Source organism: Pteropus medius, unplaced genomic scaffold (assembly GCF_902729225.1).
Source record: "Pteropus medius unplaced genomic scaffold, Ma_sr-lr_union100, whole genome shotgun sequence".
In the NCBI taxonomy this organism is placed as follows: domain Eukaryota; kingdom Metazoa; phylum Chordata; class Mammalia; order Chiroptera; family Pteropodidae; genus Pteropus; species Pteropus medius.
In genome coordinates this window covers 25,549,457-25,577,445 of record NW_024349519.1, presented here as the reverse complement: position 1 = coordinate 25,577,445, position 27,989 = coordinate 25,549,457, and the positions used below count along the sequence as shown (strand labels likewise).

The 27,989-nt window shown below is 43.2% G+C and overlaps 1 protein-coding gene and 1 long non-coding RNA gene across 5 annotated transcripts; one reads left to right on the top strand and one right to left on the bottom strand.

Moving 5' to 3' along the window:
• Nucleotides 1–3,295, bottom strand: LOC120618413 (uncharacterized). Its single transcript, XR_005657249.1, has 2 exons — nucleotides 2,877–3,295; nucleotides 1–1,260 (listed from the first exon to the last, which is right to left on the bottom strand). It is a non-coding gene; the product is annotated as an uncharacterized LOC120618413 (long non-coding RNA).
• Nucleotides 3,178–27,442, top strand: DCTD (dCMP deaminase). Of its 4 annotated transcripts, none has more exons than XM_039882600.1 (6): nucleotides 3,178–3,303; nucleotides 4,910–5,024; nucleotides 5,440–5,575; nucleotides 23,195–23,311; nucleotides 24,680–24,776; nucleotides 26,063–27,442. In XM_039882600.1, the coding sequence occupies exons 2-6, from the start codon at nucleotides 4,917–4,919 to the stop codon at nucleotides 26,139–26,141; spliced, it is 537 nt and encodes a 178-aa protein (XP_039738534.1). In that variant the 5' UTR covers nucleotides 3,178–3,303; nucleotides 4,910–4,916; the 3' UTR covers nucleotides 26,142–27,442. The 4 variants fall into 4 exon arrangements, with proteins under 4 accessions (XP_039738534.1, XP_039738533.1, XP_039738536.1 ...); XM_039882599.1 differs by having other exon boundaries at nucleotides 3,297–3,346; XM_039882602.1 differs by having other exon boundaries at nucleotides 3,301–3,324.
• The last annotated feature ends 547 nt before the right edge of the window (nucleotides 27,443–27,989 follow it).

Here is a 27,989-nt window from a genome sequence, read left to right as displayed (position 1 = left end):
TTACTGTCTATTAATTCCTTTATTTGGTCAACATTTATTGATATATAACAGTAAAGCACCCAGCTCAATGCATATAGCAAGCAAACATTCCCTCGTTGATCTCATTTATAATTTTGAAGATACGTAATGATAAAAATAATTGAGGGCCTCGACTCATAACATAAATCCTATTTTGGAATCTTGATTTTTTTTGATAGGAATATTATCATTTCATTTGTAGTCTGTATGTCTTTCATTGAACATGAAGTGCTGACCTCATGGTCTAACACATGTATAAAAAATGACGATTGTATACTTAATTTTTTTCTAGAATTTTCTAGACATCTTTTCTGGTTTACCATATATTCTAGTCATCCCCTTACTTAAACAGTTCTCTCTAGTTTGGACTGTTGAATGCAAACATAAACAACTACTTCTTTGAAAACCACTAAAAGTGGTACTTAGCCTCTAAGGACAGTTGTTGGGCAATGAAAAAAAGTTTTTGGTCCTGACAACCACTGAATTAAGAACAAAGCTATTCCAATGGGTGATTTATCTTATAATAACACTTAGTGTATTGAGTTATCAATGAGGTTCATTTATTCAGCATTTATTTGAGATGGGAATGGAGGTAAGTCCTGTGAGGGCAAGAACTGGTTTATATTGTTCATTGTTAGTATTTGCAGCACCTAGCACACAGCGCATTAACGACAACAACAAAAATGATTGATTGAATGAATATGGTTGATTTAGCGATGAGGAAGCAAAGACTCCAAGATGTAAGTATATTCTGAAGGTCTCGTAGGTGGTAAGAAGTGGAATTAGAGTTCCAAGGCTGTTTTGACTCCAAGGCCTATGCCCTTTTTCTCAGGACAAACTTGATGTACAGGAACTTTCCAGACTTCCTGCCTCTATTTCCTGGTTTCAAGTCATATCCTTTCCTGGGCAGGCAGAAGCAGTGGAAGAAGCGGTAAGCAGTATCTTGGGAGAGTAGACATCCATGAATGCCATCAAAGCCTCATCTGAAGTAGCCCCAGAAGAATCTTACCTTGATTTCTATCTTTTTAATCTGGATCCCCCATCTTCGAGGTACCAAAATACATGCCAGCTTATGCTATAGATCAGACATAGATAATTTATGGCAGGCCCGTAAAAGGAGGAGCCAAGCCAACACCTGAGACAATAGTTCTCACAAATGTCTGATTGTGTTCACCCTTATGTGAAGCCCACTCTCCTTGCTCTTGATGTGGCCAAAAATATAGTGATCCTCTGTGTCTGTGGCTGGGGAAGAAAGATCCTCAATTATAAACCAAAAATACCAGGTATTTACAAGAGAGATTTAATAGCTACAGTCACACTTGGAGTTATAGGGTGTTAATGAACAAGATATACCAAGAAATGCACTTTTTCCCCTTCTTGGCTGCCTGGATTCGCTGTTGGTACAGAATAATTGAAACCCCAAGTTGCGAAACTATGAATCAGGAGGGTTTCCTGTATAATGAATGATGTCATCTTATAAGATGGGAGACTTCCAGTGAAATGCAAGAACATTCAGGGTAATGTGTCTGTAGCAAGCAGGATCCTGAATTTATTGCAGAGGGGAGTGTGTGAGTCGACCAAAATGGAGAATGATGAGAAGTAACTAAATTATGTATGACAGTCTTTACAGAGCAGAGGAAGGAAGAAAGCTTAATGATGTTGTGGTTGAAGGACCAGCAGCAATTGGTGATGTATAGGTTGGAGGTTGGTAAGAAGAGAAATGGATCTATGAAGACTCAAAGAGTATACGTGACTCTTGACAAAGACCAAGCAGTAGATTTGCGAGGGGGAGGGGTAACGGGAGCTGAGCATATAATAAATTTTAGGGCAACAAGACAGCCAAGTAAAGTTAACTTGACATTAAAAATCATCATCTTAATCTATGTAGCTCTTTCAAGCCTGAGTCTTATCAAGGAAAAAAAATCTATAGTTAACGATGAAGTATTTTTCTTCCCTTTTGCTTTCCCGGCATCCACCAAATGCAGTACATAATTTAATTATTGAATCTACAGGCTGGACCATGGAGATGAAGAATGATGTGTCTGCTGTAGTGAGAAATTAGATAGAACCGACTGTTTATTCTCATCATTCTTCCTCCGTTAGGCTAAATTAATATAGTTAACAAGCTTTTGTTTGGATTAGTGGCTCAGATCTGGGATGTGCAGATCAGAACTCGTGATTATTACAGTAGCTATTATTTATGGAGTGCTGACAGTATCCTCAAGCTCCATATGTAAAACACTAAGGGGCTCTTTTGTCATTCTCTATGCTAGAACCAATGTTCCATCAGACTTAGGAGGTAGACGTCTGAATAGAATAATGTTCAAGAAAATCAGATTTTGTTTCTTGGGGCATATGACTTCAGAAATGTCACTGAAGGTCTTTCCTTTTGACCTGTGCCATCTTTTTCTGATCTTTTAAACAATTGTAACAAAAATATGCACAGTTTTATAGCCGGCAACCTTAATGGGGAATACCAAGAGGGATGTGTGGATAGTGGTGAGGTTTGGGTAATAATGGCTGGTTTTAGCCTGTATTTCAGGCTCGTCCACAAAATTTGAGTGGGAACAGCAAACTGGCTATACAAAGCACAAATGCAAATGTAGCTTCGAGGCATTTGTGCCTCGAGGCAGAGCATCCCCTCTTGACCCTGTGAAGCTGCTACTGGTAAATATTCCCCACAAGAACACAGCGACACAGCAGGCCTCTTTCAAAGGCCAAAACGGGGTCTCACTTTCTACCTCTTTCTGTTTCATTGCACTGTACTCGAGTCGTCTTTTATTCACATATTATGTATATAATTATAGCTAGAGTTTTAAGTAGTTGACGGGGATTCAAGTGGAGGAAAAAAATCTCACCCTCAACCCTCAGATTCAGAGAGCTGAAAAACTTAACGGTTCGGAAGCCTTCGCCTTGGAGCAGCCGCGAGCAAACCCTCCCCGCGCCCACTCGGGGTCCACGGTCGTGGGCGGGGCTCCGGGGTCGCGGGACCCAGGGCGGCGGGGCGACCGCGCAGGTCCCAGCCCAGCGGCCTCGGGGCGGGCTGGCGGGCGCCCGTGCGCGGCCGCCGCCACCAGCACAGAGTCAGGGGGCAAAATCTACAGGTCGCCGGCCAGGCCATGGCCTGGGCGAAGCCGCTGTGCGGCCGGGACAAGGAAGTGGAGGCGCCGCCTCCCCAGGGCGCGCGGCCGCCCGCGCTGCTGCCACCTTCCGGCCACGCGGCGGCCCCGCCTCCTCGCCCGACTTCCTTCCCCGGGCGCGACGGGGACGAGCGTCGGCCTGCAGGTCGCAGAGCGGGACCAGAGGGTGGGCGGGGGCGGCCCCGCGGGTATGCTGCCCGCTCGCCACGTGGTGCGGCGGGAGTGCGCGGTGCGGGGCTCCCGGCTCGCCGCGGGCGCTCAGGCCGGGGAACCCCGAGCCGCCGGCCCCTCTCCGGGTTAAGCCTGGCGCTTTCTGCGCAGGAGTGCGGGGCCGGGAGTGCGCGGCTAACTTCGCCGCTAACTTCGCAGCAGGCGGCGCGGCCTCCGGGAGGCCTTCTCCATCTGGGAAGCCGAGAGAGGGTGGATGTGGGACTCAAAGTGGCAGTCACTTCTTGCGCCCGCGTGTGCGTTGGGAATGCGTGATTTCGTCCCGGGGTCGGAATCGAGGAGGGGTGGAGGTGGGACTAGGTGTATCTCCCTGGACTAGTTGTCCCTTCTCTGTCTCTGCAGCTGGGGTTAGGACACCAGTTAGCATTTAGCTAGACTCAGGGAAAACGCCGGGTGGAGCATAAGTTCCTTTCCCTCCTCTTCGTCTCTTCCCCACCTTGTGTGGTAGGCAGTTACCTAGCACCCTGCAGCGATTATGGTGCGAACCCTTTAGCTGGGTGGTGAACCAGTCCAATCCAGCATCGCTTCGTGTTAAGAGGGTTCCCAGGTTTCTGAGAATTTAGGCAGCGTAAACAGCGGGTACTCCTGGTTCCCAGTACCGACCTGTTCTCTGCGTCGCAGCCACGGGCACTGCAGCTGTGCACCTTAGCATAAGGTTCCCGGGTAGAAGTGTGGGGAAATTCTCACTTTCGTTTAGCTCAGATGTCTAGGCTTTCTCCAGACATCTCAAGTGATACCTACCCAGTTCTTGTGTTGCCCTCCTTCCTTGTCCTTGAAAGTACCCTCTTTCCTGGAAGTTTTAGGTCCCCTTCAGGGGCTGTCCCTGTTGTAACAACAGCTTGTGCCTGCTCAAGCATAAAGCCTATTTTACTACAACTTAACACTTTTAATAGTTTCTCCTCATTTGATTCAGTTCTCAGAGTTGATAACTCTGTCCCATCTGGGGAAAGTAGGGGAAATGGAAGGGACAGATTATCTGGTTAATGTCAGAGTTGGGACAGCTCCAGATGGATAATAATCTTGTGTGATTAGGAGAGTTACCTAAATTCTCAGAGTCTCTAAGATGGAATGTTACTATATGCCTTAGCTAGGAATGAGGCTTGAGTGAGGTGATGTGTATAACCTTTAACATGGTCTGAAATATATTATGTCCTTTTTTCCTCTTCCCTCTTGTGCTGACTCCATTTTATGAGAGAGGTAAAGGATGAGAGCAATTTGTAGGGTAGGCATTTGTATTAACTAAAAAAAAAAATCCTATGACAAAGTTAGTAAATAGATATAATATTTGGGAAGGTGAAGGTCTGTGTGCCAAATTCAAACTTCTGAAATAATTTAATTTCTTAATTTTTCTCTTTTGATCAGAGACTGTCTGGGGGTCCATAATCTGTGATTTCTGATTGGTAAACGTAACTGAAGTCGTCCGAGCTTGGTGATACAAAGTCTGAATGTGGTTAGGTTGTACTGGAAAGCAGATTTACCAAAATGCTTTTCTCCACTGCTGTTTTGTCATGTTTTCCTTTTAGACCCAGAATGAGTGAAGTTCCCTGCAAAAAACGTGAGGACTATTTGGAATGGCCCGAGTATTTCATGGCAGTGGCCTTCTTATCGGCACAGAGAAGCAAAGATCCAAATTCCCAGGTAAGTGAGTTTTATAGGAGAATGTTTAGACCCTCACAGACACAGAGATGCCTGCAAATGAGTAACTTACAAAAAGAAGAGACTGGGTGGACACCTGTCAGTTTACAAAGGCAGAGTAAAGCTGCCGTCTTTACTCAGTAAAGCTGCATTCCTGCATGCTTACATTTTCCTGTGAGAGAGTAAGTTGTCACATGCCATCATTCGCTACCTCTTGTATCCCTCTGGGGCCATGGGTACTCTTTCTCTGGCTTGTGGGAACTGCCACAGAAAACAAGCAAGGAGACAGAGCTCTTAGGACCTCCAGAAGCTGTGTGCCCATTTTTGAGCTCTGCAGCCCTCTGGTTTCATTTATTGCCGCTCCAGTGGCAGACGGGCCATTTGAAGTCACCAAGCCTTTGGGCATATTTCTTTGTAGGTCGGAGCCTGCATCGTGAATGCAGAAAACAAAATTGTCGGGATCGGGTACAATGGAATGCCAAATGGGTGCAGCGATGACCACTTGCCTTGGAGGAGAACAGCGGAGAGAAAGCTGGATACCAAATACCCTTATGGTAGGGAATGCTTTGTGTTCCACTCTGCTTAGCGGCAAAGCCTCGAGTGCTTAAGTTTGGTAGTTGGTCAGAAAGTGTCATCTCCCTTTTTAGTCAGCAGCAGCTGGAAAGAAAAAAAAAAATCCTATTGAACTACCCCAATTTCCTGTCCCCGTCCCTTAAGTTCCAAAGAGAGCCAACAGATGGAAGCATGGTTGTGGTCACGAGGCCTAGCCCTGAGATCCACGGCTGTGTTGCCTGCGGTGGGCCTGGCATGTTTCACTGGCGACCTGCCAGGCTTTACAACACCAGAGCGTTGATGGCAGGCTTCTCTGCAGAGGGCCACCGCCTCTGGCTAAGGAATGTGCATAATGCCTCTGCGGGTTGTTTCTTTGCTCCTTGGAAGAAGAGACAGCTAACCAAGTACTGGCCGGGGCTTTGCTCTGATGAGAAACAGAGTTCACTCAGCCCTTCTGCCTACCCAGGAAATCTGGCTCAACCCATCTCTGGGAAGCAGGAAACAAACTGTGATCTGGACATTAGGAGATAGATGATGGGTAGATGATGCAGTGGCCTCTTCCTGTTCCAGGGGACTCTGCAGTTACAGAGTAGGCTGTGGTCAGATCATTAGCCAGATGTGTGGGACTGAACACTTCTGGCCGGGTCATCCCTGGTTTTCATTTTTAAGTGAGGGAAGTGAACCTTTTATAATTTGTTTCCTATCTAAGCCCAAGGGAGAATCACTTCAGAGATTATCTGGGAGAGACAAACCACAGATTCACTTTTCCTTTAATTCCCTGGAGAATTTGTAACTAATGCCCTAAAAGGCAAATTGGGCTGCATATGCTGGTTGCTGCCTTTTCACGTTAGGACCTGTGCTTAAGTCTTGAAATGAATAGATGGGCTGCGGTGGGAGTCAAGTAGATTAAGGCCACCCAAACGGGAAAGACTGTGCTTTTGGGAAACACGGTCACGGTGCTACGTGAGGCCTTTCTGCTGTCTTGACTCCTCCCAGTAGGTTTTCCTCTGGGTTCTTCTCACGAAGAATTCCAAGTCTACTTTTAGCCTAATTTGCATATTTTTACTAATGTTCCTGGACCTTAATCGTGTTAAATAAACTCCATAAATTTCTTTTTTAAACTCTGGGCAACTGCCGTATTTTGGAAAGAAACAGAAAAAAGGTGCCTGGAGGTGGAGAGGGCATTGAGGAAGGAGGATGAGGAGAATTACAAAGCACTCAGGGGTTTCAGGGAATAAAACATACTTTAGTGATTAAGGGGATTTTAGTCAGATCAGTCCATTTTAACTTCACCCCTTGGAGGAGCAGGAAGAGTGGGATTCCAGTTGGGAGAATGTAAAACTGTCTTCTCAGCCCCCACTTTCTAGCTGAGTGGAATGCGTGAAATGAAAAATGTGCTCACGTATTTTAGAAACTTTTTGTCATCCTAATTTTGATTCTGTAAGCTTTTGGATGTTAAATAAGAAGGGAAATGATTACTTGTTTATAGGTACATGCAAAGGTAATTTTTCACGGTACAGGTCAGTGTCCCATATAAAAATCACAGCAGTGAAAGGGTCGATGTGTTTAAGATTACACTGAAATATATGATTGCCGTAGTCATTACTTCACGGAGTGAAGACAGTGAAGTATAGGTCCTTGCGCTGATCCCCTATGTGGGGAATTCTTAGGTGCTATCAGTCTTTGGCGCTGAGGCTGGTTGCAACATATGCCAGTGGTTGGACCGATGTAGAGGGGTCCTCACTGGTTACTCTGCGGCTCACCCAGGGGGACCTGTGCCTTCTTCAATCACTGTGAGCCCCAGGCAGATCTGTGGCAGTGACCTAGAAGCCAGTGTAATCCCCCAACTTCCCAGTGTTCAGAATCTCTCAAGTAGCTGATTTTGTTTGTTCTGAGACACTGCATTTTGTCCAAGTTGGAGAGAATACCTTTCAGAGCTCCTTTCCAGAAAAAAATGAAAAAAAAAAAAAATTCACAGGCATTTGTCCAACTTCACTGATTGTTTTTTATTGAATAGTTGCTGAGTTTCTGGGCACTGGTTGTCTGTCTGCATTATATTTTACTATCTGTATGATACCTCTTGGTTTTCAAAGCTCTTTGCCCTCACTTATCAATTATTCATTTTACATGTAGCTGTGTTAGAATGTAGACAATTTTCTTTCACGAGAGTAAGCTTGTAATTTGATGTGCTACCATAAAAGTCGTCGAAGGTATTAAATGATTTTTAAAAGGCATTTAGTATTACTGCCATCATAATGCACACGTAGATGGGCCTTCAGTCTGAATAATGGTGACTGGCTGTAAACTGTACACTCAGTCTTATCTTTTCAAAGGACTTCGGGCCACGGAGTAATAAATATTTAGATAGCCTTAGATGTAATAGAAATGTTTGGTGGTAATTGACTAAAATGAAAATTCATTTTACTTCCATTTTAAGACTTCAAAAATTAATTTAAAAATTAAGTGCTAATGTCTGGAATTGGGTAGGCCTCTTTCCTCACCAGCATTAATGGTGGCTGAACTGCTCTATCAGGAAGGATAGATTATGGGTTAATCCTTTTAAAGGAGCTTTAGTGATTATCTGGAGCTCTAGACCAATGATTCCTAATTCTTTTGACTATATGGGAACACTCTTAAATGTCAAGAAAACTTCCAGGACCCCTACATTCGTATCTTTTGAGTAAGAAAATCCGTGATGACAAAAAGCTACTTGATATCAGTAATGCTTTGTGTTAATCTGGACATTATTAAACAGGATCGTATGTGTTTGGAAAAGTATATTACGTCCAAGATGTGATGTTTACCCAGTCAGTGGCCCATGCTGGACCCCTTGCAGATCCTCCGTAGTGCCTCAGGGTTCTGGGCCCACAGGATCCAAGTCTACCCATTTCTTTTAGGATAGGGAAATGAAGTCTCCCAAAATGTCAGGTAACTTCCGTCATGCCACACCGGCAGGGTGACATCTCCTAATTCCCAAGTCAGTGCTCTTTTCCCACCCCACTCTCTCTTGTGGGACACAGGAATTCAGCTTTTCTGAAATGATGTCTAATCCTTGCACAGTGGACCCCCTTTTCTCACTCTGCACTTGAGCAAACAGTGGCTTAGGTGAAGTGACTCCCCAGAAGTCAAGCACTGGTGGTGGTGGCCTGTACCTAGCGTTATAGGCAGAAAGCCATTTGCACGTGGCTGGCTGTAACATTTCTGCAAAGTGAAGCTACAGATGGGGCTTGTATAAGTTTGAGTTTACCAATAGCAAATACAACTTAATTCTCCTTATTAATTCTGTAAGTTAGGAAGTCATTAGTCTTGATTGACACTCCGTGGAAAGGAGGGAGACTGAATACTTGTAACATAATAGGAAGATGGAGCTTTTCCCAGCTGTGTCTCTGGAGAGGCATTTTTAAAGGGTGTTTTTGTTCTTCCAACCTTAGGATCAAAACTTCATGAAACTATTTGATTACAATGTAGTATTAATATGGAAAATGAAAATTCCCCCTGCCAAGGAAACAGCTTTTTATCTCATCCTTTTCCTGAAAAATCCAAAAGATAGTGTGATGTCAGTAACATTAAGTGGCAGGAAGAAGTCAGAGTTATTACAGTGACACATTTTCACGTGAATGACAATTAAAAAACTGGGAAGCAGCAGATTGATCTAATTTAGTATAAAAAAAACTTTGGAAGATTTTTATTTTTAGGAGGGGGTGGTTGTTAAACCTGGGATGAAGTGTTCAGCTGACATTTTTAGTTCTTTTCTCTTTGTGAAATTCATTAGAGTGAAGCACATTTAATCAAAATACCAATTTTATAAAATGGGAGTAAAATACTCCTGGTAATTCACATATCACTCTTTCCTTGGGTTTTTGTAACCGATTTTGAAGACATAGTTTACAGACCGGAGAGTTGGAGTAGAATCACATTCTTTAATCCTCAAGATCCATTGTTAAACTTTACATTTTTAGTAGTGCTCGCTATGCTTATTAAGTTGTATCGCTATGCTTATTAAGTTGTATGCATTTTCCTGCTATGCTGTTTCTTGTTGAAAGGATTTGTGGGTAAGCGTACCTCCGCGTGGCCTCCTCTTCCATCCCGATCGTTCATGAAGCCTGGATTACTTTTGTCTGTTGTCGCATCGCATTTCTTCATCATAGAAGGGACCATAGTCTTAATGTCCCAAGAGTGGGTGGTATCACATGCTAGATGCTTGAGGCAGAAATGAAGACATGAGGCTGTTTCCAGAGTTAGTTCATATTTCTGCAGGAATACTGTAAAAAGGATAAAATTCTGGAAAGAAAGTGCTGGAATTAAGGCAAGAGTTCAGCATGGCACTTTAAACAGTTTTGCCAGTGTGTGGCAGTACTCCTTTAAATTTTATATTTAAATTTAATCTTTATCTTTCAGATTTAGCATATTGTTAAGCATGCATAGATGTCATTTTAGTGATTACTTAGCCATTTACCTTACCCCCTTGAACACTGACATTTTCCTGACTGCCATGCATGTGATATATTTCTTTGGCATCTAAAAGGTTAGTCTTGAGAAACTAATTTATCAAGAAGTTAGGAGGCTGATCCTTCTTAAGCTGTGACTTCCTCACAACTTGTAAGAGCTTCTTAGTAATTAAGATCAAATTTGTTCCTTCAGCCAGTTGAAATTGAATGCCCTCTGGTTTTGTTAGGCAGATCCATGGATTTGATGACTTGCTGTTTCTCTTCCTGCAGAATTCTAATTTCACTTATAGCTTCCCATCATCCCTCCCCTGCCTGGCCATCCAATAGTTGTGGTCTGACAGTGGGTCTAATTAGGGACTTTTATACAAAATAACTAATCTAATCAATGAAAAACCTTTGAGCAAGTTTACAGGAAAGAAAGTAGGTGATTTTTATGAATCAAGAAACAAATTCAGATATCACTGTGTGGTGTTTTAGATAAACGGGAAAACCATGGCTTCTGTATGAGGCTGCCCTCTACCCGCCCCAAAATTAACCAGTTTGAATAAGCATATTTCACTTTTAGGTATAATTCTTTATAAACGGTCTTCAGAAAAGAGTACACAATGACTTTTTGTTAATTTATTTGATTCTTATCTGTGTATTTTAATCTCTAGATTTAGGGTTAATGATTTTTGAAAAGCTGTAGATCCCTATTTTACTATGAATATCTACAAAGTATGTATATAGTACAACTCCCTGTCCTGATGATGCAGGAAAAGCTGAAATGCTCATCTCTTGGACTAAACCCACCCATGAAAAGACATATTTGCTTTTGTTTTATAAAGAATCAGTTTACTTCATAGAAGGTTGTAATAAAACTTAAAATAATTCAAGGTTAATGATTCCCAAGTTGATGACCAAAAGTGGCTCAAGTTGATCTTTGTCATGTCTCTTGAAAGAAAGGGTTTGTTGAGAAATTAATAGCCTCAATAAAATTTCAGGGCCAGTTTTCAACTTATTTTAGATTTTGTGGTGTGCGAGCACATTAATTATCTAAATGAAAAAGGATAGCCCTATTGATAAATATAGCTTCTTTAAGTCTGAGCTTTGTACAGGGGGCGCCTGACAATGATGAACCTCATAGCCTTTATTCTGCCGACCTAGTCTATGGGTGTTATGCTGATTTTTGACTGTTCGTCTCTGAAATTGGCTTGAATTACTAGTTTTATTTTGAGTTTTTTTTCAAGGATCTCTCTTTCATAAGTTTTGTTAATACTGATATTAAAGAAAAATATTTATTATTGTTTGCTCCCAGAAATATGTACTAAAACCTGGTTCCTAGAGGTTTTCGCAGATATTATATTGTGTTTTACTTTTACTTCTTAAGACTTTTGTATTCTGTTTGGATGTATACATCTTTAATATGAATATCAGCTAAGAAAAGCCCCATAATGTTTAAAACAGCAATTCTCAGATTCAAGTGAAAATGTCATGGACTGGTCATCTGGAGCCTGGGTTCCAAATGTGTTGTATTTTTATCCAGTAATCGTGAGATTGTTAGATACATAACTTGACATTTATTTCTCAATATCTTTATGAAATAAATGATCAGTGAGGACTCTTCCAGTTCTAGAATTCTAAATAAAAATTAAACAATATAGTTTTGATTGCATTGGATTAGGGTGCTCTTTCTGCTGGGTGAAGGTACAGAGTTGTAAAAAGCTGTGGGTGGCAGTGACACAGAGAATATGCATCTGTGCATACGGACAAATTAATAGACAGCCTTCATCCCCTCCTCCGTAGAGGTTCAAATCTGCACCAGTTCTAAGATGAATATGAGAATATAAGCGAGACGGAGACATATGCACAAGCAGGAGGGGCAGTTGAAGGATGCAAGTTACCCCACGAACATGGAGCTTAGAAGACATTGGATGAAAAAAGGTTGGAGGACAGCAATGAAGAAAAAGACCCATGTCTAAGTATAAGAAAACATATGAATAGACGGGGCACTCTTAAAACTCTTTGGAGACAAGAGGTTTTTCTAAAACCAAATAGAAAAGAATTCCGAGATCCTTTTGTGAACGAGTCAATGTGACAGTGTTTATTGAAACATATTTGCCTAGCTTTGGGAATAAATGGAGAATGGAAATAAGTGGGGATAAATAAATCCCATGATAAATGGAGAATATTGGGGAAAGCAAGGGAGTTAGAATGTGAGGGAGCTCTTCGTTCTCCCTGATGCTCAGCTGTCGGGAGGGTAGGTACTAGCCAATTAGTAGAGGTGTAAATTTTATCACTGTGCTTCTTCCAAATGATAGATGCCATAGCAAATTTAAAATATTGAATATGATAACTGAGCATGAATTTTTTAATTCTGCAATTAAAAGACTTTGCTCAAAATGCCATTAATTTTGAGTTTAGGTGAAAAAGGGAAGCAGAATTCCTCATTGTCGTTTTTTTCCTTGGTGAGTGAGTTATAACGTTTTAGAAATTGAAATCAATACTAATGAGTCATCTATTCTTTTATCAGCTTGAGTCATGTTGGTGTTGGGGGAGTTCATGAGTCATCTTGCTTCCTTTTGAAAAATTATAACTAATTTTATAATGCACATTTCTAGAGTACGTTCACCTGTCGTCATTCATTCACTCAGCAAATAACTTACAGGGCAATTAATTATATGTATTCTGTGCTAGGCACTCTGCAGTGGTAAATAAAGTGTCCAATGTCCTGGTTTTCAAGGAATGTGCACACTGAGAGTGGAGGTTGACATTAATGAAATAAACATATTATTGAATATTCCTTTCCGAGGAGGTGACTTTTGAACTGAGGTCTGAAGGATTAGATGAGTCCCATCAGACGAAGGTGGGGTCGTCAGTGTTTGGGGCTGGGAAGGGCATTCCTTGCAGGAAGAGTGCTTGGGTGAAGGCCGTCAGGCAGGAAGGCATTTGGAGCATCATGTGAAAGGAGAGAGTTTGGCTCAAGCTTAGTGGGTGAAGCTGCAGTAGTAAGGTGAGGTCCTGTAGGGTAAGGAGTTTGGATTTAAAAGATGACATTGGTTGTGCTTGGGAAATGGATTGTTGGGGGCAAGAGTGGAAACAGGGAGACCAGCTGAGGGATGATGGCCACAGACTGGGTGGGGGACTGTGTTAGAAGGGGTGGAGATGCTGGGAGATGAAGGATGAGTATAGGGTGTATTTTGGAGACAGTACCAAGAGGGCTGGGTGATGTGGGGTGGGGGAAAGAGATTGACTCCCCCCCAAACATTTCCAGCCTGAGCACTTGGGTTTGGGGGAAGGTCAAGGAAGATTTGGACCCCTGACATTTGAGATGTCAACGAGGGCTCCCAGGAAGGGTGTCAGGTGGTCAGGTTGGGTACATGAGCGCCTAAAGAAGTGTAGGTTGGAAATGTCAGTATCTGCATGTGTGCCGTTTGGGTGACATCAGTGCCAGGGAAACGAGTGGGGTGATCTTGCGAGAGTGTGCAGAGGCTGGGCCCAATCCCTGAGAGCTGCCAAAACGAGAGGTAGAGTGGAGGAGGAAGGGCCTGCAAAGCAAGAGTAGGACATCATAGTGTGCACACAGGGCAGTGTCGTAAGTAGGAAGGAGTGGTCGGCTGTGTCAAAGGCTGCTGAGAGGTCTAAGAAGATTGAAGAAAGTCCATGGAGGTCACCGTTGGTATTCCAAAGAGCAGCTGTGATGGAGCGGCAGGCTGGAAGGCAAATCGGAAACAGCAGGAGGAGCAGAAACTGAGAAAGTGGGGACAGTGTATGTAGATGTGGTTTTGAGATATTTGTGGAGAGAGCAGAACAATAGGGCGGTGGCTGGAATGGGAGATGGGGCCAAGAGAAAGGTTTATATCGTCTGTAGGAGGAGAGAATTTTATTTGTTTTTTGCAACAGACATTTGTCTGCTGATGGGAATAATCCAGACTGATATGCAAAACGGGGAAAAGAGACAAGGTCTTGCAGGAAGTGAGAGGGGAAGGCACATTGATTAGTAATTGGAGGGACACTAAGTGGGGGGCGAAAGAGGGACCGCGATAGCTGATATAGAGGTTCATGGAGTCGCAGGCGGGGATATGGTCAATTACAGAATTTCAGGAGAGAGCGAGGCAAGGTCGTTGTCAGTTGAAAGAGGAGGGAGAAGGAGCGTGAGCAGGTTTGGACACTGGGGAGAAAAGAAGCAAAAATTGTCCCGTGCATGGAGAAGGCCTGCTGGAGAGATGTCTTAGGAATGGAGGGCAGTGTCAGGGCCTCTGTCTCATCTCAGAAGCCTGAGTTAGGTCAGTTAAGCCCCATTTTCTGCATGCTGGAACAGCAGCAGTGAGTTGCCTGGGGCATGCCTTGTAGAGCTGGAATTAATTAGAACACACACATCCTGACTCCTATTCCAGTGCTCACTGCTCAGTTCCAGTTTACCCTTTAAAAGCTATTAACACAAGAGGGAAGCTTTGAATCTTTTTAGTATAGATTTGCATTACAAAGCTGTCAAACCGTGATTAGAGTTCTGTTGCTTTTCGTGTTTCCTTAGTACATTTCGAGCATCAAAGGTATTTCACAAGAACAGTAGGAAGGGAGTTGGGCTTGGCTCACCCATCGATGAAATGCAGATGAAATGCAGTATTTCCACGTCCTCCTCCTTCTGACCTGATTGTGTGCCTTTAGCACATAGGGAAGCAGTGTAATTAGAGTTCTGGGGGCTTTATTATCAATAATGGAAACACCACAGTCAGAAATCTCTTTAGCCCTAAGCACTACCATTGGGGCTAAGTGGCTCCCCTGGGTGCCATGAGTTGCTGCCAGCAGTCTTTGCAAGAGGCAGCAGGGAAGGGGGCAAGGGATGGGGACCAAAGTACGAGAGAGAGAAAAAGAAATGTCTGTTTTCTCCCATCCACAGAGCTGAACAGCTCAGGGCTGTGGGTGTCAGCTGGGCGGCCAGCAGGAGAGGTTTGGGAGCACAAGCATTTGTCAGGTCCGTCTTCTGCACTGTGCTCTCACAGATACTAGTCTTTGTGATGGTTCTCTTGTTCTCTGCATTTCACAGGCCAGGAGGCTGAGGCTTCACAAGATCATAAGGTCCTAAAACTAGCAGGTGAGGGAGGCAGAGTCTGTGAGGAGGTGACCGAGGGGACATGTCAGGAGGAAGCACTGGGAAAGGCAGAGCCATGGGACGCCTGCAAGAACTGGGCCTATTTGGACAACCCCAAAGCCATGATTCCAGTGGAGATGGGTCATTAACTTGTTGTGGTTCACAGGGCCGTCAGCAGGTGAGGCACCCTTGGAGTTGGGGCTGTACCAGGCAGAGCCTGGAGGATTTGACTGCCTTATATGTGAGCAGCTCACCTTCAGATCCCAGACCCAACCAGAATTCCTTTCTGTTGTCACTTTCTGCTAGCAGAGACCTCTTCTCTGGACACAGGGTGGTAACAGGCTGACTTCCTGTGCTTTACCACTATTATGTTTTTAGTTTCATATGTCAGCTTATACTGTAATAATAAATGCCCCATCCACTGAAATTGTGTGGCCCTCGATGCCCTGAGGTTGTGGGCCCAGTTATTTTATCTTCTGAATAGAAAGGCCCCTGACTGTGCATGGGGTGACATGGTGGTGGGGGGCATGGTGTTGATTCTGAGCACACGGAGTAGAATGGCTGGAGCATGCTCATGTGGGACAGAAGTGCTGTCACCTGTCACCTCTGCTCAGGAAGCCCTCGTTCCTGGCTGCTGACTCCCCCAGGTCTTCATCACAGGCAGGACCTACTGGAGTCGAGGCTGTTCTTTTTCAGAAAACAAGCCCAGGTCTGACTCTTGATAACGACTTTATTTGCAGAATTCTTTCTAGTTCATAAAACTTTTTCCTACCTCGTTCCTCATCATTGTAACCCCGGGAGATAGGAAGGGATGATATTAATATTATTCCTGTTTGTAGTTTAACACGGCTGGTATTTGAAACCTCGTGTAGGCAGATCCCAGGGTTTAGACCCCTTTTGCTCTGAAAAGCCATTTGTAATCCAAATACATTTTCTACAGAGATAATGTTACCTGCAGATTCAGTTCAGTCTACCCACAAACAGTGCATGTAGCCCGTTTCCTGGATTTCCTTAGCACTTCACTTCTTCTGAGGTCCTCCTGCTGTGTCTGTAGCCCTCACTCAGAGCTCTGGTTGTTTCTGTGTGTGGGTGTCCTCTGCCTGTCCCCGCAGCCCCCAGCACCCAGCCCTGTGAGTGCTCTGCCTGGGTCAGGTGGTGTTTGCAACCTGCACTTATATGGGGAATGTCTCCAGTTTTAAACCCTCTTCTGTCCCCGTTGCAGCCCAATACGAAGGGTGCTTCTCTGGCCATGGGGTGGGCAGAGTTCTCTCTGAGAAGCGTAAGAGTGAAGTAGGCTTTGGCGCACGCCAAGAAGTTGTCTGTGGGGGTGGACTATGAGCAGGGGCTCGGGGCCCGAAGAGTGGGGAGCAGAGGCTGAGAAGAGCGAGGAGTGGCTGGCGGGGCCTGTTTGGTTGCAGTTGCCTTAGAGAAGAGCCGTAACTGCTGTTTCCTAAGTTGCTTCTCCTCCCCTTTATTTCAAATCCTTTGAAAACCCTGATAATGACTCTCACTGCTATTTTACAGATATGGGCAATTCTTGAAGGAGAGATAAGGTAGAGTAGTGAAATTGTTTGGAGCCAAATTGGAGAAGTATTCGCTTTAGATTTTGGGGTAGCCATAAGAGTGAACATTTTATAACGGGGGGTTGCCCCAGGGGTAGGTTGGAGGGGCTTAAATTTAGAGGCTACTCTATTGTTAAATTATTGACTTGAAGGATAGGTACTTTGAAGGTTGGCAGTGATATATGAGGCCCTGTCAGGATATCTTTCAATAATTAAGAAATAAGTAGTTGAAATTCCATTTTAGCTTCAGGAGCTGTGAAACTGTTCCCTAAATGGATCTTTTAGAGGAGTGAGCGCGTGCCCGCCCCTCCAGTGGAGTTATCCATCAGGCATCTGTGGGACATTGAGAGCAGGGAGGGGGTTCCCATGTTCCAAGAGAGAGAAGTGCCTGGATTTAGTGACTCCAGAAGTGAAGACATTTAGGTCTGTATTTTAAGAAGTAGCGACAAAAAGCTTTGTCATCAGAATAGAAATGGAATATCTTATAAAAATTAACATCGAGTTATTTTTAAAAATGCACAGGTCAACCTTGAACTTTGGTACCCATTTCATGTCAATTATTAATTGCAGGATGAAGCTTCCCACATTTTTATTCCAGAAGGCCGTGAGCAGACGCTTCTTGGCTCTTGAGTTCTGACCTCTGTCTTGTCAGTGAGCCCAACTGTCTGTGTTTTGAATGTGGGTGGCTGCACAGCCCGGGAACCTTCACGGTCATCAGTCAGGGGCAGAGGTGCGTTTCCCCAGAGACAGTCAGAGGCTTGTATGATACAGCCTGGAGCGTTTTGGCAGAAGGTGGTGCGGGTCCGGGCTCAGTGGCAACAGGTGCTCGGTGACTGGCCCTCAAACCTGACCCTCACAAAGCTGCCACAACAAGCTCCCCACTTTTCAGCTCAGCTTTGGCCAAATACCCCTCGGGCATGAGGAAGTACTTTTCTTCAGATAGATACCTCTAAAAACAAGGAATTTTAAACAATCTGGAGAGTTTCTTTAACTTGAATAGAAACTTAGTTTTCCTGACTCCAAATTTTATCATGTGCTGGTAGCACAGGAAGACCAGTTGAGGGTAGAGTCACAGAAGTACTGCTAAATTATTTGTGCAGCAATTAGCATCTGTTTAGCATTATTCAGGATTTTTTTTTTTTTTTACCTATTAAAGTAACCTTAATAATACTACCATCTAAAATAGATATTATATTAGTCTTATATCAAATGAGATGAAAGTCAAATTTATAAAATGTTGAATCTCTTAAATCTAAATCTAACCAAGGATGGAATATATCCTGTTAATTTGTCAAACTTGGAGAGAACCGCCTTACATGAGACAGTAAGGATTAATCAAGCCTGAGTAAGAGGGAATTTGAAAAATACAGTTTTCTAATTATACAATCTCTTCTCCATGGTCCAAGGTTAATGCAGTTCTGAATTCTGACAGTTAGTAATAGAAAAGAAGAAAAAAAAAGACCAAAGCATATGAATTGTCTTATAATTACCTGAAACAGAGGTTCTCCTTCTGGCAATGAAGAACTTTATAAGTGTTAATCTGATATTTTTAGCTTTTGATTCTTTTCCTTTTAAACAATGTTGAGAATAATTGAAGGGTTTTATGTCACTCTTTGTGCCTATCACAAATACTTGTAGTGTTTGGAGAGTTCTTTTGCTTATTGCTTAGCCACAGATGACTAATTCTAGGTAAAGAGTTAGAAAATTGATCTCTTTTTTTTTTTTTGGACAGTTTAGTTATCTTATGACTACTTCCTAGACACTATGTCTTTGGGATGCATGGTTCTCATTCCTGCTACAAATATTAAAACTGTGCTCATCTCAAGATCACTGTGAGAACCGTCCTCCGTAGTTGGTTTTTGCGCTCAAATGTTTGTAGCATTGCTGCATTTATTCCAAGGCAATATAATAAAAATGCTAGCACTACAAAAAGATAAATTCTTTAACTTTTTGCTGTCAAATGCCTGTAGAATGTTTACTGTAGTGAGAAAAGTTGCAGAGAAGTCTCAGGCCACCCAACGAAAAGGCTTGAGGAGAAGATGAGACGTAGAGTTTAGAAATGTAGATTTAGGGTTTTACAACTAGATCTATTTGAGAATCTAGGAATGGATGAATTCTTTAAGTCATTGACTGCTGGAGAAAAGTTGAAGAGCAGAACTGAAACTTGGGAGATGCCCAGAAAGACAAGAGAAAGAAAAGGACCCACAGAAAGCGGGAGACCCCAAAGGGTCTGGTGCTCCTGAGAGGGTTTAGAGTGGAGAGTACGCAGTCATCAGGAGCCGGCGGAGCAGACAGATGAGATTGCAAGCACGAGATTTGGGGTTTAGGTCAAGATAAACCACCCAGTGGTGTGGTGGAGCCAGCTCACCAAAACAGACGTGTGCATATCTTCCCAACTCCGTGTCATCGTGTCATGTTGGGAACTTGAAATTGGCCACGTGGGAGTGTTCACAGAAATGGGCAGATGTTACAAATTAGAGCCATTTAAAAAAATTGTCGGTTGTAACCATTACTGACATGTTACAGAGGTCAGTGGGTTTCCACAGAGTAGTGTTTCCCAAACTTTTTACATAGTGACTCAGCAAACATAGTTTACACCTGAAACACACACACACACACACACACACACGGAACAGTTTTAGGAGCAGCACCTAACCTTACCATGAGGGGTGCATTCTGATCTTGTTCCTTCTCTTTTAATCCATTTCATTAAAAAAGAAAAAAAAATGCTTTTTATAACTCACTAAACTGATTTCATGACCTGCAGTTTGAAAGATATGGTTTTAGAGACAACTAGGGTTTTTATATGCATTACAAAGTCAAGAGCCAATTATTTAAAAAGTAAATTAGAGTAGCAGTTGTAAATGAGAGAATTTCATCTTGAAAGAAGAAAGTGAAGAGATCTAAAATACTGAAAAGATGGGCTCTTCGGAATGGGGACTAAGTATACATGCATAAAGGAGAAGAAAATGGAGTAGAGAGAAGCCAGTGCCATCAGAAGTGGCCAGAGTGAGAGCTTCGCTGAGAGCCAGGCCTTGCCCTTGGCAGTGGGAGAGAAGACTCATGCTTCGTGGTCAGCAGCCTGTCTTGGAGAAGATCAGCTATTTTAGCAGATGGAAGAAGGAAACTGGACACATTAGGGAAAAACTAAAAATTGGATACTTGCTATTTTTAAAATTGTTTTTATTTAGTTAGTTGGAAATGCACTTTTTGAGAGCCATTGTTATTCCTGGAAACCGAAAGAGCACTTACGCACCTTGTCACACAGCTGTAAGTGGCAAAACTGGGCCTTGAACCCTGGGGCTGACTCCTGTTGCAGAGCTCTTCCTCCATACTTGCCTGCCAGGTGGAGAATAAAGCGGGGAGATGTTTGGCCTGTGGTCAGGCCAGCCAGGGCCCGGAGCAAGGAGTGAGCCAGTTAGGGCTTGCCCTGAGTGCTCTTTGTGGCCTGAGGCATATTTTGCAGTTACCTGTTATTTGATCAGTTTAGGTGGCCAGTCCAGGTAAATGAGTCCCCAAACTCCACTCTGATTGACCTACATTAAGTAAATCAAATGGATAGTTGTCAAGTTGTTCTGCCCAGTTTCCGCTGTGGGGACAGTCTGGGGGGCCTGAGGCCTAAGGCCTGACTGAGTAGTGCCTCCTGATGCATCAGTCCTGAAGAGAAACGCGTGTGGTTTTGGAGATGAAGCCGAGGGTCAGAGCCACAGAGGCTGTGAAGCTCGTGGACCTGGGCCAGTTTCAGGCTTCCCGATCTGGACACACCCCACATGGAGAGTTCTGAGGTGGGCGGGGCCGGACTGAGGTGTCAGGTGCTGCCCTGGGTTGGGGTTTCTCTTTCAACCATGTAGGGACAGACAGGGGAAGCCGGTGTTAATCAGACAAGGTTTGGTGGGCCAAGGGGACTCTGGGGAAGGCGGGAATTGGTGTTTGTCATTTCTGAAGTTAAAGAGGTACAGGTATGAATCAGAGAAATCAAGTGTGGACGGAACACTTGAATCTTGTTTTTGCCATCGTCTCGTTTTAAATATGTGGGGTCGTGGATTGTGAACTGTTTCTTTTAAAGAGTCTCACATGTGCCTGACACTCAGCTATTCGTGTTGCCCGGTAGACTTCATGCTTTTCTAACAAGAAGGCTTATATTTTCCATCTTGTGATTTTGCAGTTAAGAGAAAGAAAGTCTGTTTATGATCTTGTATATTATTTCTATAAACCACCCTTTATACAGGGATGTTGGATGCTGCCCAAGAGAATCTGTTTCAGATGGTAATTTTCATTAATGAATCCAGACATATAATGTTAAATTTTGCCCTGAACTGCCTCAGATGAATTAGAGGACAGTAGTTGCTGTCAGTGTGACAATTTTTAGAGATTCAAAAGAGGACAGTGTAATAGGTTTCCTAAGAGATTCAGAAACTGTAGTTCTGAATATTAATACCAACACCATCAAAAAATATTTGTTAGATGGGAAAGCATATTTTTGATATTTGAATTTAAGAAGACTTTCTGTATTTCCCAACGTCACCATCAATAATTGGAATCTGCATTTCCTCTTTTATTCATTCAATAAATATTTAACACCCATTATGTTCATGGCATCGAATTACACTCTGGGGGAGTTACAAAGAACCTGGAAGACTGGTCTCTGCCCTCCAGGGGGAAATAGAAGAAATAATTACATCTAATTGTTTTTAACACCAGAGCAGTGTTAATCCCTGCTTGGGAATGTTTTGGTCGCCAGGGAAGGAAATGGGGCCAAGGGGACTTCTGCTGAGGCCAGCACCCTCATGGCCGCTGAGCATCAGGGCCTTTCTCTTTCCTGTCCTCGCGCCCCTCGAGGTTTATAAGCCAGCGGGGCTCAGGGAGCTGGCTCAGGTCCCTCTGGCCCATGGGGATTGCTCTCTGATGGGCTGTGATCTGATTAAGTGCAGCTTTTTTTCTTCAGATTTTCTTACAATACTAGAGACTTTTATTTCCACGCACGACCAAGACTTTCTAAATCATGGTCTTCACAGACTAAACGATCACTCCCCTGTATTTTCTGGAAGGGCCCTAGGTCAGCTTTCTGCCTGCAGCATGGCAGAGCGGCTGTGGGACACACACTCGTACACAGTGGCCGTTCTACCTGGAAGCAAGAGGCCTGGGGAGGAACGTGGCCCTTCACCCCGTCTGAGCCGGAGCAGGTATTCATTCAATAAAGGCTCGCTAAGTGAATACCTGATGGCCGAGCTGTGTGAAAGCCACGAGTTTAGGCCTCAACGCTCCTGAAGGAAGGTGTGAAGTGTAGGAGGCTGGTTGGAGAGGGTGGAAGAGACCCTTGACGTCTCCGTGTTTATAATTCTAGGAGATTTGTGTGATTTGGACCAGGGCCAGGTCGTCGTTAATTCGTTCAACAAACATTTATTTTAGCACTTGTGTGCATAGCGTGTGTTAAGTCACCTTGGGGATACGATACCAGAGGATTCTGTGAGGTAGTGTTTCCTAAACATGTCTGCACGTTAGAATCATGTGGGGGAACCTCTTAAAAATTTCGAGGCCCAGACCATACCCCAGGCTGTCTCAGGCTCCTTGTGTGAGACATGGATGTTGGTGTTTTGGAAGCTGCCCATGGAATTCCAACAGGCAGACAAGTTTGTGAATCACTGTCACTAGGAGATTATAATATAGTTTTAGATAATGTGCCCAGAAAATTAAATAGCAATATAAGGTAGCATATAGCAATCTCACAAAGCAGATAGGGGATTCCAGACTAAATCAGTGGTGAGTATGACTCCTCCCTTGAGAAGAGTGCCTGTGGGTTAGGTGGTGGGAATACCTAGCTAAATGGCCGACGGAATGGGTAGGCTTTGATAAGTATGGGTGAGGAGGGTCTCCCTTTATCCTTGAATTCAGGCAAGTCTGAGGATGACCTTGGATCACTGTTTGGGGATCTTTGGTGGAATAGGCCATTATAGCAAGAACTTGACTTTTAATTGCCATTAAATGGATGAATATTTTTCTTATAAAAGATAAACTACTGGTTATCCACTGGAGTCCTTGTGTGAGTGTGGGTTGAGAACCTTGAGGTGAAGCAAATCCCTTGGGGTGGAAATGCTCAGCTTCACTTCTTGATTCTCTTGCTCTTAAAATTGCTCCCTGCCCTCTTAACGGCCACAGCAATATCCCTGCCTGTGCATATCGACACCCAAATGAGCCGTTTTATGTGGGCAATTCCATATCCCAGGGTCTTGTGGAGCTGTGAGCTATTGTTCCACTGAGGGTGGGTGAAGATATTGACCTTGGCCCCTCTTGGCTGCTGTAGGTGCTTACTGACCCAGGGCTGCCTTGGTGAACCATTTTGCTGCTAATGACCAACCTGTCAGACCACATGACCCTCATTTGGTATTCTCAGTGCTTTGTTTCTAATCAGTTTTTTTTTTTTTTTTAAATTGAGTCTATTATATGTTATTTCAGAGGGAGAATGGAATGCTTCAACACTATTAATAAATTCTTCATGAGCTGCGGTCTAAGTTTTTCTTGTTTTCTCGTTTGCACCCACAGTGTGCCATGCCGAGCTGAATGCCATCATGAACAAAAACTCGACTGATGTGAAAGGCTGTACTATATATGTGGCCTTGTTCCCATGTAATGAATGTGCTAAGCTCATCATCCAGGCAGGTAGGAACCGGCCGTTCCATTTGTCCCATTTGCATCGCTGCCTGCTCATCAGTAGCTCATTGCAGACGTGTTTGATCTTAAGTTGCTATTGTTTAGATCTAAATTAATTGCACTATCAACTTTGCAGGATATTTCCTGTGTTTTGTTTTTGAATGGTGCCAGGTATTCTAAGACTAATTGTATCCTCTGTGATTCTTAGCATGTTTTTAATTTAGTTTGCAACTTCTTAAACTGCAAGCTGCCAAAAAACAACACAGGCTTTGCATATAATTACTGTCAATTTACTCTTCTCTGACATATTGTGCATAGATTAAGGGGGAGGGAGAGAAATGAATTTCTGTCAGAAACAAGGTCAGCTGGGAGTCTGTATATGAAATTTTAATTTGTATCTAATATATGATAGATGTTTGAGGACCTAAACATACCTTTGCATATAAATGTCATAAGGCTCCAATGGTACTACTTTAAGTTTTTCTTACCATAAATCTGGGCCATTGTAATTCAAATACTTCACTTTTTTCAAATTGTCACATCTAAGATTCAGTTACACTTTATCTCCATAAAACTCTTGGCGTGAGATTTAAAGACTTATCACGTTAGCCAGATGTCTGGTTTAAAGGGGCTGTTTTTGACGAGCCCATGGCTCTCTGAGCAGAAGAGGTCTAGTGGTGTCAGAATCAAAAGTCTCCATTAAGAAGTATCGTGGGCTCCCTCACTGATGGTGCGAGGTCCTTCGGGAGTTTTCCAAGGCTGTCCTTAAGCACAGAGGTGGTGGCAGGCATGTGGGAAGGGCAGCATGTGCCCTGTGAGGTGTCTTCTGCTGTCCCTTCAGAGGCTGGTGGAGGAGCAGGGTGGTGGATCAAGCGCCCTCCAGATTCTTGGCCCTGAAGTTAGCACGGCCGGGTGAGACAGGAAAAGAAAACAGATCTGTTCTCTGTGGCACTGGCTTGCGCTGGTCTGCAGGGCCGTTCTTGGCAGCCCGGTGGGACTTCTCCTTGATTTTGCCAGCATTCTCCACTCCCCTCCATTCGCCTCTTGAGTTGAGTAGTCGCCTTATGAATAGAGTGTATTTGACTGCCTGCCGTAAAGAAAATTTGTTAATCGGATCAAGGCTTGACTACTTGACATGTTTCACTATGCATTTGTTAAAAAAAATCCATAAAAACTGGAGAGCAGATTAAGTATAATGTGTTCACTGCTGTATTCGAGAGCAGCGGCTGTATATTGTAGTAACTGGACATGTGTGCAAGTGCGCTTGGAAAAGGTGATTCATCATAGACACTGTCAGGGCTGTCTGCTTCTGCACGTCCATCGTGGTGTCTCTGGGTGCGTATACTAATGGGGCTTCTTTCACTGTTGCCTTTTAAGGTATCAAAGAAGTTATTTTCATGTCTGATAAGTACCATGATAGTGAGGAGGCAACAGCTGCGAGGCTCATGTTTAATATGGCTGGGGTTGCCTTTAGGTAAGTAGGAAGAGCTCGGGGGAGAGGTGGCATGAAAGCCTGATGGAGAAACAGATTTGACCTGGGCCGATGTTTAATTTCTACTTGTGATGCCCGACTTCCATACCTGGAAGCATCTTTTGCAATGCAATAGGCTAAGAATCTAAGGATTATTTTAGGGGTAGATTTTTAAGAGCAGTGAGAAAAGTATTTGAAGACAATCTGTCTAGTGATTGCACTTCAATATTAGTAGCTTTCCAAGACTTGGACTAATTATTCTAGTAGCAAGAAATTTAAAATAATTCACAAGTTTTATAATATTAGCATTGAACCTCTGTAAATTTTGCAAATGTAACAACTCTGGCATAGAAAATTTAGGATGAAAGTAACCTGCCAGGTTTGAAACACCAAGAATTCTTTTTACAGCGACATTTTAAATTGAGATTTGAAGTCATTTAGGTTTTCATGATTATCTTTGCTAGGCAAAATCAGGAGGTATGTTTTACTTGCAGGTAAGTTTATCCAGCTTTGATTCATGGTGGAAACTTCTTTTGAGACTATAAAAGCTTTCAAAGCAGTTCCTTTATAGTATTTGTGGTCAGCAGTGGGGTTCTTGTAAATGGTAACCTACCTGGCCCCTCCCATTCCTCCTTAGGGATATAGGTTATAGATTGTGAATCTGTTGTGCCTTATGAGACTTCAAATCCAAGTTATTCGCATAATAATAATTAGATAATTACTCTTTATGGATTTTTAAAAGAATATATTTAGTCCCCAAACATTTTCTTTTTAGAAGGTACATTAATGGGTAAAAAATACAGTGGGCTTATTTTACTTCCGCATTTTTTAGAACATGATTTTTAAAAATGACTCCTCATTGAACCTAGCTGATTTTTGCTATGTACAAGAGGCAAAAGAAATTTCAGCTCTTTTTTGCTTTAAAGTGATTCCACATTGGCCGCAGAAATTTCCTAGAAAATAAGCTAAATCTAAATGGGAAAACGTAATCGGATGTCATTTTATGCAGTTAATTTGTTAATCCTTTGACCCCCCGATAATTCATGAACTCAGCCAATTGAAAAACCTACAAGCCCAGCCACCCCATGCATTATTTTGGGTCTTGGTCTTTTCTGGGCTGTGTTTCTCTCACTATGGTGCTCTGTAATTGGCTCCTATAGGATAAACTATCAAGCAAATCCCGGGAAAATTTTTCCTCCCCATAGAAAATGTAGGTTAAGCCGAAGTAAACAAATCGCTTTAACTACTCACTGGCTAATATCATTATATATTTTGTTTCTCACGTTTAGGAAATTCACACCAAAGTGCAGCAAGATTGTCATTGACTTTGATTCAATTAACAGCAGACCGAATCAGAAGCTTCAGTGAGTTACATCTCATTAAACCTCCAGAAGATTGAGATTATCCTCTTCTAAGGAGCTGCTAATGCCTTTCATCTTGAAGTTACACATAACTTTTTAATAGCCAGTACAGCAAAAGTAGACATCTAAAGAATATAAAGCCTCAAATCTTCCTAACTCTCTCTCCTGTCACATGAAATCTGCATCTGTTTAAGCTATTGATTTAGGGTTTAAGATAAAGGAGCCTGTAGATGGCCTGTCGCAGTGGAGTGGGGTGCCTTCCCTTTGTGTCCTGGTTTGCTGGGATGCTGATGGCTCTGCAGAAGGGTGTCAGCTCTCTGTCATCCACTGCATCTCACAGCTGCTGCATGCTGCTACATGTGCTGGAAGGACAAATAAATAATTGTTGTGATCCTAGCGGGATGAACAGACACACTGATTTGAACATCTGGCCCAAATGAAGCATAACATGTAGTGCCCTTGGAAAAAAGAAATAGGACCCACACGACAGCAGTGTTAAAGTATTTGCCTTAGAGAGTTGAGGGAAACCCCCACCCACTCATCCAAAAGACCTAGAGAGGATGGCACATCTGTCCTGACAGCCGATGAGCGTAACTGAGCTGTGGGTAACTTTCTCTACTTCTGCTGTCTTGATACCACAGGGTAGTGGCACAGTGTTTCTCTGGAGATGGGGACCCCTGTTGTTTTGGCTTCTTAGTTTTGGTTTGTTGGTCACACGGAGCTCTTACATTAGTTTATCTGAGTAATGAGTTGTTCCAGGAGGAGACAGCCTATCTCCTCTTGTCACCCCTAAGACCACGCCCTGCTGTGGCGTTGAGGATTGTGTGGATGGAAGGGGGGGCCAGGTGCCACTTCTGCCACGTGGGACCGTGTTGCCACTCCTCCACGTGCCAACACGGTTCATTTCCAAGGCCACTCCACAACCGGAGAGTAAATTAATTCTTATCCTGTAAGTGAAATGTGAGGAAATTCAGCCCGCCTCGGGGCAGTTTATTCCAGATCTATTGATGATGGGAGCTCATTTGTGCTCCTGGCGCCATGCCTGCCTTCACTGACACAAATCTCAGCTTCCTAATCACTGTGACTTGGGGACTGTGCACCTTGTCTTTAATCTCATTTAATTTTTATTAAACATGCTCAGTACCTTTGTTGAGAAAATGGTTTCTTTATCCTAAAGATAATTACTGTTTTAAAGCACTCTTATATTTTTATGAGTTTTATTTTGTCTCTGAGGTTTTGTACTCCATATTCTGGGGCATTTTGTAATTTGGCTGCTTACCAATATTATTAAAGTCTTATTAAAATCTACCCTACCGAAGTATGTTCATTTTTACGTTATAATTATATGCTTAACTCTTCATTTCTCTCATTTCTGTATTGTCTGCGAAGCACATTGCATATGTTTTAATGCCCAGAGAACAATCTGAGACCCTGACACCGTGTGCTCCATTTGGGCTGATGGGTAGCACTTCTTTATGGACCAGACTAAAGATGTTAAGAAAGGTTCTCTTACCTTTCGCTCCTGTGTGCCTGCTCCTTGTCTCAGGTGTGGCCATCTGATCGGTCCCAGGCCTCCTCCCCGCTGTAATACTTCAGTCTCCAGTTCCGGTTTCTCCTGCTGCTCTCTTGCCTTTTTAACCCCTCTTCCTACATCTCTCTTCTTTTATCTTCTCAATTTTTTCTCTGTTGCCTCCTCCAAACCCCTTGTTGTCTCTTTGTTCCAAAACGCATAAAACAAAAGCTATGTAGAAGAAAAAAATCAGTAAAGGTACTTTAAAGATGGAAAATATATTAGATACTTACAGTGCTGCAAATCCTGAGTTGGGAGCCCTGTTAACAATGTGTAAGTTTTGTT

What these genes read in the sequence shown, in the direction of transcription:
- DCTD (XM_039882600.1), top strand. Translation starts at nt 4,917, where the DNA reads ATGAGTGAAGTTCCCTGCAAAAAACGTGAGGACTATTTGGAATGGCCC. An exon ending in GCAAAGATCCAAATTCCCAG is followed by an intron (nt 5,025 to 5,439) that starts GTAAGTGAGTTT and finishes ATTTCTTTGTAG; the next exon opens with GTCGGAGCCTGCATCGTGAA. An exon ending in TAAGCTCATCATCCAGGCAG is followed by an intron (nt 23,312 to 24,679) that starts GTAGGAACCGGC and finishes TTGCCTTTTAAG; the next exon opens with GTATCAAAGAAGTTATTTTC.